The following is a 10,941-nucleotide window of genomic DNA, read 5'->3' on the forward strand; positions in this document are numbered from 1 at the left end:
GACAAGCAAGCCATCTTACGTGGCATAGTTATGGCGTCAACTTCAAACTCATCGCCGATATTAAGATGAAACATGACGAAATCTTCTCTTTATAAGTACATGTATTAAAAACAGAATACAAATATCAAGATACGTCATGTATATTTCATGCCAACATACCTGTATTAATTTCATGAAACAGAATTGAATCAAACTTTTGTCGAGGAAATCTCCACAAAACAAATGTAGTCCAGCCTCACTTGCAAAATCTGCAAAGAAATCCATCCAAAATTGTCCCATCTCCTTGCGCAAGCAACCCCAAAACCACTCAATACGCTGATTATGCGTACTTTTGCCGTAAAGAAAACTGTTATTGCCAGACAGATCATCTCCGTGATTTCTTCTAAGGAACACTTGCATTTGTTCAATGTAAGCGTTTTCTGTCCCCATATCTGCACGAATGTGTTGAGGGCAACCTTCCCTCCGTCTTACTGCTTCAATAAAGTAGTGCGCGATTACTTTGGGGTCGTTGTTTGTAGTGTGAGCTTCAAGCCAAATGATGTTTCTGGAGAAGCCATCAATGCAACCATGTATTGCAATACCATATGGTTTTAGTTTATCGTACCCATCTATGTGCCACACAAAGTTAGGTCCCTTACTGATATATTGACGCCGTCGGAGTCTTTGTCTTTTACGGTGAAAGACACCTTCGTGATCCAGTAACTTTAAGAGATCGTAGACAGTGTCTCTTGGAATATTAAAACCAGACTGAATACACTTCTGGTGCATCCATCTGTACCCGTGAAGCTTCCCGGAAGTCTCTAGCTCCCCAGTTATAAACAATGCGACATCAAGTATATCAGAATATCCAGTTTTTCTGGATAATTGCAAACTCTTTAAAATCCTCTTCAGTGTTGACATACTTATCACTACATGGTGGTTTATTGCAAGGAAGCTTAATATTTCTGGATAGGAAAGTCCTATGTCAAAATACAATTTTAGGAGGTTTTCCAATTTTGCTCTTCTCATGTTGTCTTCCCATTTGAAATCACGCATAACTATTCGTCTATAATATAATTTTTCCTCGTAATAATGACTTTTCAAAGTCATAATAACGATTAAATTTCTCGTAATAACAACCTTTTTCTCGTTATAACGACCTGTAAAACTCGTAAAAACGACTTTTTTTCTCGTTATAACGACCTTTTTCACGTAATAACGACTTGTAAAACTCGTAAAAACGACCTTTTTCTCGTAATAACGACATTTTTTCTCGAAATAACGAGAAATTAAAAATATTCTCTGACTTTCATATGACCTCAGGCGGCTTTCGTAGTCATGTGCTACCTACAGAGATTGTGGATTCAATCCTACAAGAAACTTCTGCAGCTACCAGTTTGGAGGAACAATACTGTCAATGTGTTGATGCTATTGATAGGATCATGTCATGAATCTTTTTCAAAATGTAGATGCTTTAGTATTTAGTTTTAATATTGGCCTTACATTTCTTTCTTTAATCATGTTAATTGATAAAATTGCTGCATGCATCACTGTGATTAAGTTGATTTAGGTACAAGAACTTTGTTGGTCGTAGGGCATTACATCGTTGATGAAAACAAGTAGGCCTAATTATTCAACAAACGTTTTCCTATTATGCTGGAGCCTGTTTACATTATATTGGCAAAATATTTGCCCAGATACTATACAAGATCATTTGCATTCGTTTAATATGTGTTAAAAATAGTTTGGCCTACTTTTCTGTAGATTTGGCCGACTTGTCTGACGATGTTGGGCCGACTTGTGAGTGGCCGAGTCGTCAGACATCCGGCTGGCCACCCAGCAGTTATGTGTGTCACTCATATTGCTAGAAATCAACCACCCCCGATACCACTGATGAAGGGAAACTTTCTACCCCCGAGTGTAGGTCGCGTCCCCTCGGACGGGTACTAAACAGTGCGCGTCAGAGAAGTCCCCCTCCATTTCGTTGGACAGAACGTACCGATACAGTTTGTCGGATAGTGCGTGTACAGATACAATCAGTGAAAACTCATTGACTTCCTTGACACCACAATTTCCAAAGGTCCTGATTTTGACACAGCGGGCAAACTAGACATTAAAGTTTATTTCAAACTGACAGAAACGAAACGTTAATTCAAAGGAAACAAGATTACTATAAAGAATACTGCGCACCATCAGTTGAGACGAAATGTCCTGCAAGTTTCGATAGGATAGTTTACATTTTCGGACCAGGCTTAAATGTAGTAGAGACGCGATTGCAAGCTTCCAACTCCAATAATCATACATATCTTCCAACACCATGAGACAATGGAATCACAAGGAATTGGGGGCATTATGAAATTGGACGGATTGTTATTGAAGGGTAGGATCGAGTAGTCCGTCTTTCCAGCAACATCGATTGGGACAAAATGTCCTGCAAGAGCAGGTGTTATGACAGCTAACCACAATTCAACCACTTCGAACAATTCACTTCGTTTATTCCAACTCTGATTGAACATGCACGTGATGAAAAGCTACAACATAATAAAACAAGTATAAGTAGATATTACAAAGGCGTTACAACTAGCCAACATATAACCGAAATCACAAGGTAGATGTTGACTATGATGAGTTTGTGGGCCTAAATTTCTAGACACAAAAAGAGGCCATGCTTTCTACATTTTTATTAGAGCGACGCTCAGTATGGCAAGCCGTTTTAACATTTAATCCTATTTCCTCTTATGGGGATAGTTTTTTCACTTAAGTGAAATTCTTTTTCACTTAAGTGAAAACCAATTGCACTTAAGGGGAAATGAAACATAATGCAAATTATTAATACAACTTAAGGGGGAGAAAATCACTAAAGGGATTCTTTTTTTCACTTAAGTGAAATAAATCATAATGCATGATAATGTTTATTTCCCTTAAGTTTAAAAGAATTTCACTTAAGTGAAAAAAGTGGTATGTGCTGACATAATGCTAAATTACATTCACTTAAGGGATATGTTTTCCACTTAAAGGTGACAAACATAGAAAATTGAAATAGTACTGTTCCTGCCGTTTTGCATTCTTCAAGTATTAAAAAAATATCAGCATATATATTTATTTTTAAATTATGTAAAATACGAGAAATTAATAAAAAATAGTACCAAAGTGTGTCGAGGTTACGGGAAATTTTGCATGAGTTATCGTTCCTGAAACCGGAAAACCGGTGACGTCATAGAAGACCAAGCCAGTTCCGCCATTGTAGTTGTTGTATAGACGAACGGTATGGATTCGCCTGATTTGAGTGATTTTGAGGATATTCCAGAAGTGTCATTTTGTTTAAACATCGAGCCATATATGTACGAACCACAACGGAAACAAGACAACGATCAAGATGACTCAGATTCGTCAGATCATAGCGACGACAGTAGTGACTCTAGCCTTGAAAATGCTAGTCCTGATCATGATGGCAGTACGGAATGGTTAGTTTTTGTTGTAATTTTCCTGAATACAGGTCACAACCGATTTAAGTTATCAAATTTAGATTTGAAGATATATATGCTTCAATGTCAATAAACTGTGTCATCACATTTTCTTATTTGAAGATATGTTTTATCCATCACAGTGATCCGTCTTTAAACTCGTAGGCCTACAGGCCTAGGTCTACCCTTGGGACCCGACCAGTGAAGTGTCTTGGTCATCGGATGACAGGATAACAGAGACAGACATAAACACTCAACTCGTTTATTAACAATGGCGTACAGGAAGTCCCCCTACACAAGGGCCCGTTCGATAGGCACTAACCCTAAAGTCAATTATTCAAGGGCCGTAACTCTTGCGGCCTTATACACAAGTTATACTAAACACTACAACCAGTAGTCGTGAATGAAATACCTATTTTACACACAGAAATCAAGATAGTAAAATAAGGCATAAAACATTTATTTTTATTGCTTATTTTTAAACAAAGATGTCCCGTTTTGTGCACACAATCACGACTAGGGCCTACTGGTCAGTCACGATTACTGGCTGGATCAAAGATCATATGAATCGTTTTTCGACATTTCGGTCATGCATTTTCAAATGGAAATGTTTTACACCAACAGACCTGATCCAACTTGAATCTGATTTACTTGTAATATAAAATTAAAAACAAAACCACAATGCCTCTTCAGTTGATGTACTGAGTATGGTACAAGCAGTTTATTTGTAGACATGAAATGTTTATTTCCAATATTAACAAGTTTTGAACTTAAATTATCGTGAATAAAAACATTTGAATATTACTGAAACTTCGTGAAAGTCTCACTTTTCACTGTCTTGTTAAAACTGTTTATCATATTATATATTGTTAAAATTGTTCATCACGAAATGTATTCATCTTCCATATTTACATTCTATATTATTACACATAATTCATGCATTCCATTTGCATTATTTAGTTACACATACAAACCACTCTTACACAAATGTTCCACAGCATAATAGCCATACGATATGACACCTCATTAATTCAGTAATCAATAGTGTTGGTAATCAACTGGGCAATTCACAACTGTCTATTGGATGAACTATTCCGATTGATAAATTGTTTTAAAGAATTTTGCCATGAGAAATGATTCAATACATGGTGCTGACTTTAATGACACAATTCAGTTTAGTTATCAATCCATTAATACTTGGTTTGTATTCGGAAAACAATGTCTGAGTTTGGATGGTTGAATAATGACAAACACTTGTGAATCAACAACTTCAATCCAACAATCGACTGTGGGCTTTTACAAGCGATTGATTAAATAAGATATTTTATCTGTTGATTACCAATATAAAATTAATAATCAGCACAACACTATTATTAATCAATGTTACAAAGTACAGAGAAAATTAGAAATAACGTAATTGATATTTTCTCGCAATTATTTCCATGATGTCTGTGTGTATTATTTTAAATTTGACTAGTTTCATGCATAAATTACACATTCTATCAAAATAAGTTAAGAATAAAAAACATGGACACAAGCTGTTTAAAATTTATACCATTCAAACACCCACCCCCACCCCCTCCCCCCACACATACGCATATTATCTTTAGTTGTCATAAGCAAATGTGACAACGTGAAATTTGAAACAGACATTTTCTCTAATAGTGCATTTATTTTGAAGCGCATAAATAAGCAAATATAGTAGAAATAAATATAAAAAATACTGTAAAATCAATCTATGCCATGTCATGCACAATTATATATATTTTTTCAATAGGTGTTCATGTAATTTGTGTACACCCATGCCCACAGAAGAAGAGCGACAATGTTGCAGAGACATGATTATTCTACAGGAGAAATTGGAAGACATAGAATGTATTACTCATCATGAGGGATTCATTGCAAACTGCCTGAATATCCATGTTTTAGAGACATCGTTTTATGAATATGCCGATGAACATGGGGATGAAGGACAGTCACAAAACATACATAGGTTTGTATTTACATCAACTTTCCAACTACGTAGTTGTAATATTGTCTCACTTAATAGATCTATTAAAAACTGATATATTTTATCTATAAAACATACAAATGGTGATATAGTTTCTATAATATAGTCTTATGTCATATTCTTTCAGTGATAAATCTACATGCAAGTTCTGTACTCATGCAAATTTTGGGACTCATTGCATTATTTTGGTGGTATTCACTAAAAGAGTTGAAAAGAACTCAGGAAAATAAATTGTATATAGACAACTGTCCTTTTATGCAAATTTCATGTTTTCAATCATAAGATAAATTAATTTTGTCTGTGTCATTGTATTTGAGAATGCAGTCTACAAAGTCACACTGATTAACCACAATTTATATTGCTCAATTACAGGATGTATCGACTTGTTGCATACAGACGATTTATACGATGGACATGGAAACGCCTTGGCAAGAAAAACAGGAAAGTCATTCCAGCTTGTGCTGTAGCTGCAATTCATAGGGCATTTCCATCCGAAAGTTTCACAGGATTCCGCTACCCTCGACTCTGATATATGAATTGAATCTTCTACACTGACTTGAAATCACATTTTCCCTGTCATAGTTTTCCATGTTCATCCTATGCTGCCAAGAGATAGAAGGTGGTGGGCGTTCCATTTCCTGAGCTAATGCACGCTGTGCCTGCCCATAACTGCTAAACATTTGTCTTCTCATGACAACTTCTTCCATGAGCTCTTCAATGTAGTCTGTAAAGACAGGGAATATAAATTCAACTTCTTAAATTTCTTATTACATATTTGTCAGAGAACAATGTGAAATTAAATGGAAATGTGATATTAACAGGAATGATATTAGTGGAATCTCTTGTATCATAATAAAGTAACAAAAATGTCAATAACAACTTCCGAAATGCTGTTCTTAACAGATTTATATTGTTGTTTGTGAATGATAAAAAAATTGACCTTTGTTACTTACCAAAGTTTTGTTTTACTTTTATTTCTTTCGCCACTGCATCTCCTTTTCTGCTTTTTGGAAAGGACACTCGATACTGACCCTTTCCATTCTTCACTGCCTGAGGTCGTGATGAGTTGGCATTAAAGTGTAGGGCTGCAAGGCACAGTCTGTGAGGAAAAATGAAAGTCTTAGATCATGTTGATTCATCAGCTATATATGGTATTAGTCAATATAGTTAAACCTCTTATCAAGCACCAATGTTGGCTGCTAGTTAAAAAATAAAAGAAAAAAAATCAGATACTCTTCATCTTAAAGTGTTTTTGCTCAACTTACACCCCTGTAAACAAAGATCAACTTAATTCATACCTGGCTTGAACCAATTCCTTTCAATGTCATCATGTAGGCAGTTTGGAAATCTGTCTCCGTGGCCATCATGGACATCAGCGATGTGGTTTGTGATGCTTTTCCACTTTTGGCGGACTAATTCCCCATCTCCATGACTACTGGCAGCACACCAATATACATGATTGCTGATGGAACGAGCCCACTGGCCAACTAGAGCATACTTCTTGGTTTTTCCTAGAGCTTCTAACTTCTTGTATACTCCTGGAAATAAATTACTTGTTTTATTTATTGTTACACATGTACATAAAGCGTAAATTTAAACTTCATTAATTTCACAATAATTATATGAAACAAATTATTTCAACTTAATCTTTTAACATGTGGAAGGTTTTATTAATAGAGTACCCGAAGAAAACCCCTCTATTGACTAATTGAGCAGGTGGACCATATAATTTTATATGGTATTTTTCCATTGTTAATTTGTTGCAAACAAATGATGTGTAGATATGCTTCAGTAACTAACTTTCATCCAAAGGATAACTAATACCCCTGCACCGTCATCCCATGTGAATTTCGACAAAAAATTAAACCAAAAAGTAACCAAAATTTCAAGAAAAGGAAGGTGCATGCACATCTACAAACTATTGCTAGCATTACTGTTAAGTTTCATTGATATCTGATCACTGGTCTAAGAGGAGTTGTCATGGTAAGATGTTATTTCACAAAACCTGTGTATATTGATCTTGAACAAAATGTTAACATTTTTTTTAGAAAAACGAACTTGCACAACTTCATATCATAAGGATAGATTATGCAAGGTTTCAGAAAAAATTAATTGATCGGTTGTCTAGATCTACTTTACACAATATTCCGGCCAGATGGCATGGACAGTCAGACAGAGTGATTTCAATATACCCCCCTAACTTTATTCCCGGTGTGTGTGTGTGTGTGTGTGTTATAATAAATGTAACATCAATATGAAATATTATTCAACTTACCCTTTGCTACATGCCATACATCGAACCAGTGGTTGATATCAGGTCGTTCTGTCTTCATAAACTTCTTCACTTGACTGTGTCTGTCTGTCACCAGATCCGAAACATCCACACCTTCTTCTTGAAGAAACTTCAAACAGCGTTTCAGACCTTCCAACTCCATATTATATGAATTCTTCACTTCATTAGACTGAAATAAATGATACAAATATGTATATAATATGGTGGGCAATTACTATGATATGGAATGTACGTTTGTCTTAGGAATCTAGTCGGTTTATGTAGAAACCACTTTAATGCATGAGTTTAGTCACTGTCACTGAATCCAAATCATTACTTACATTTATAAATTATATTATTAAAACTTGCATATATATACATATATATGCATTTGGCCTAGCAGATTACACTAGTTATTGATACTATCTCATCTCACTGCATTTTGATAAATTCTGTGTGTATTTTGCATTTTGTTTTATTCAATCATAGACATTGATTTCAGTTTTTGAAAAACCTGTTTTAATAAAAGCTTACTGATCAGGAATTATAATTTACTTCTATGCTTTCAATCTTATTACCTGGACTAGCTGTATATCTACAACCCTTGAAGTCTGTACATCCATCACTGTATAGCTTCCATATTTTGCTGTATGGCCTGGTGATGAACATCTGGCATCTCCTCCAAGTTTTAGAGCATGACCACTGATTTTGATGTCTGTGAGATAAACAGACTGATGAAACTGCCAGCATGACAATGTGGAGGGCACAATATATGTTCTCTGTAGAATATTATATGATGTGAGACTAAGTCCCAAAATACCGGCATGTCGCATAAAGTTCAAAGTTTTAACAGGACTACTGCCACTGAAAAATATTGCACCAGCAGTTATAATGTTCCCCCAAGGCATTGACTTGGAAAAAGGTTGGCTGGTCCAACGGCGCACAAAGCCACACATACGTTTGGAAGTTATACATACACATGTGCCAATCATTGTTCTTTCATGATGTAAATTTGTACAATGGCAACCCTGACAAAAGTCTAACAACTCCAACAAACATTTTTCAAACACGACATATTTCCGAGCTTTGTCAGGTTCTGTTTCCTCATCATCCAGACCAGTTCCTCCCTCAGTAGGTATATCCTCATCTTCAACATTCTCTTACATCGGTACCCAGTCTGGATCATGTAGTATAGAATCATCCTCTTCATCATCATCATCTATCCTATCTACACATTTTGCTGATGACTCATCAGACTTTTTTCTGTAACGGTTGCATTGTGTCGATGAGGTTTCCATTCTGCATGTTGCCTGTACTGCACAGGATGTAGTTCTTGGTTTCAAGTTTGATGTTACCTGAAGGCCAACATGTCTCCGTCGCTACAACATATATATATATATATATATTTAGATAATGTGTTGTTTTGTAGATGAGAGTTAAGATGTATCATCACGGCAAAACTTCTTAATGGTATTGTTTATACCACACATATGAAAATGTTATGACTGAATTTTACACTCATTCTCACTATAGTAAATTTAATCTAATAATTAATTACATTAATGTGTATGACCATATAGTTCCAGTACTGATTATACTACTGATTAAATTTATAAAATGCAATGTCCATGAAACAAAGTCTCAATATAATATTGTTTTTTTTTCTGAAGTGAATAGGCCTGGGGAATTTATATTATGCTTTAATGCATAAAATATAATTTGATGAAGGATGCTCTAGCTGGTAATATATAGTAATGGTTATACTTTCAACTACATTGTAAGAAGTCTGACAACCCACGGAATAATTATTCATTGGTTCATCTGACCCAACACATTTATCAGCAGTTGTGCTTGAATCGGTCGGAGTCTCAATATGGCATTGGTCCGATCTATACAAATTGGTACAAACATCCATATGCAGGTTTTCCACATTTTCAGTTTCATTTCCTTGATGTAGTTCTGTTATCTTGGATAAAACCTAAAATAAAATGAACTTATTTTCAGGACAGTATAGAATAACCATATACATGTACTGTACATTGTTAGAGCTTGGCCTAGTTTCATGAATCCTATTCCTCCTTTACTAATCATGGAAATCTGAACTCCCGAAGGAAGACATAGCTTCCTTATAATTAAGATTTTCCTTAATGAACTTATGTAAGTTTTCAATGAGGATTAATATTTCAAGTTTTGGTGAAAATTGGGCCATGATTTACTGTTTATGTAGATATTTCATAAATATACATTACACTACAGTAATTATATTTTCACAAGTTTTATGGATTAGGCCGCAGGCGTTGAAGCACAGGGATTTGTTACAAATCAAATGTAATTACATGTGAAGTCTGATGTATACGAATGATGGTTTGTCTTAGAAATAAATCAAATCCGAGTCTAAAAGGAAAAGCTATTACAAAGCTACCCACAGTTACCTGGAAAAGGACTGATGATGAGATATAATTTGTGAAAATTAAGAAGGCTATTGAATTAATTGATGTATCTACCTCCAATCTGCGTCTTTTCTGTATAACTTGACTCCTAGACCGTTTTCTGTTTGGAGTTTCCCAAAGGAAAGGCGAATCGGCTACTTGCGTCGTATTAACAGGACGAGGTGTTTTCGGGGTTGAAGAAAAATCAAAAATAGTTGGCACAGCATCCGTCTTAAGTCTCAAACATTTCGGTTCGTATCCTATGGATTCTGAGATACGGGGATCCTTGCTGAAACATTCAGGACTGAAGTGGATTTGGCAGAGTCGACTGTGTTTCGTTGGCACAAAGTCTTGTCGTTTTAGCTTCACAGTCCACGCATTTCTTAGTTTGTCGTCCTTTGGGAATGCAAATAAACTCACTCTCTGTCCGCTTCGATTCGTACAGTTTATAGCGACACACTGAACCATATTGTTTACATTTTTCCGGACCACTTCACTTGACAAATGGCGCACTCTAGGGCAAATCTCGTTGGTCTCATATGACGTCACACGGTAAGGGAGATAACTCACGTCGGTAGCATTTCATGGCGGTAACACGGAAAGATTGTGGTATTTTACTAATCTTCAAAAATGCTTTTAAAACATTTTTTTTTATGAAAATACAGGTTGGTATGAGTTTATATGATAAAATTGTGGAAGATTAAAGCGGAATTCGGATATTTTTACTTATTCTATGTTTGTCACCTTTAAGGTAAATAAAACAGTAAGTATGCTATCCACCCCCAT

At 35.5% G+C, this 10,941-nt stretch overlaps 3 protein-coding genes across 3 annotated transcripts; 1 reads left to right on the forward strand and 2 right to left on the reverse strand.

The window, feature by feature from the left end:
* Positions 1–3,065: 3,065 nt before the first annotated feature.
* LOC132564969 (P2X purinoceptor 7-like) lies at positions 3,066–6,272 on the forward strand. The gene is made up of 3 exons (XM_060229574.1): positions 3,066–3,443; positions 5,221–5,436; positions 5,827–6,272. Exons 1-3 carry the CDS (start codon positions 3,247–3,249, stop codon positions 5,981–5,983), a joined length of 570 nt encoding a protein of 189 aa, XP_060085557.1. The 5' UTR covers positions 3,066–3,246; the 3' UTR covers positions 5,984–6,272.
* LOC132564967 (uncharacterized) lies at positions 6,018–8,349 on the reverse strand (the record flags this gene model as incomplete). The annotated part of the gene is made up of 5 exons (XM_060229572.1): positions 8,305–8,349; positions 7,730–7,916; positions 6,758–6,992; positions 6,408–6,553; positions 6,018–6,178 (listed from the first exon to the last, which is right to left on the reverse strand). Coding segments are annotated over exons 1-5 (774 nt in total), but the record flags the coding sequence as incomplete, so codon positions are not given.
* Positions 8,350–8,886: 537 nt separating this feature from the next.
* Positions 8,887–10,623, reverse strand: LOC132564968 (THAP domain-containing protein 5-like). Its single transcript, XM_060229573.1, has 3 exons — positions 10,231–10,623; positions 9,498–9,704; positions 8,887–9,105 (listed from the first exon to the last, which is right to left on the reverse strand). The coding sequence occupies exons 1-3, from the start codon at positions 10,621–10,623 to the stop codon at positions 8,887–8,889; spliced, it is 819 nt and encodes a 272-aa protein (XP_060085556.1).
* Between the last annotated feature and the right edge of the window lie 318 nt (positions 10,624–10,941).

This window comes from Ylistrum balloti, unplaced genomic scaffold, assembly GCF_031769215.1.
Source record: "Ylistrum balloti isolate Yb309-2 unplaced genomic scaffold, AGI_CSIRO_Ybal_v1 Utg373360, whole genome shotgun sequence".
In the NCBI taxonomy this organism is placed as follows: domain Eukaryota; kingdom Metazoa; phylum Mollusca; class Bivalvia; order Pectinida; family Pectinidae; genus Ylistrum; species Ylistrum balloti.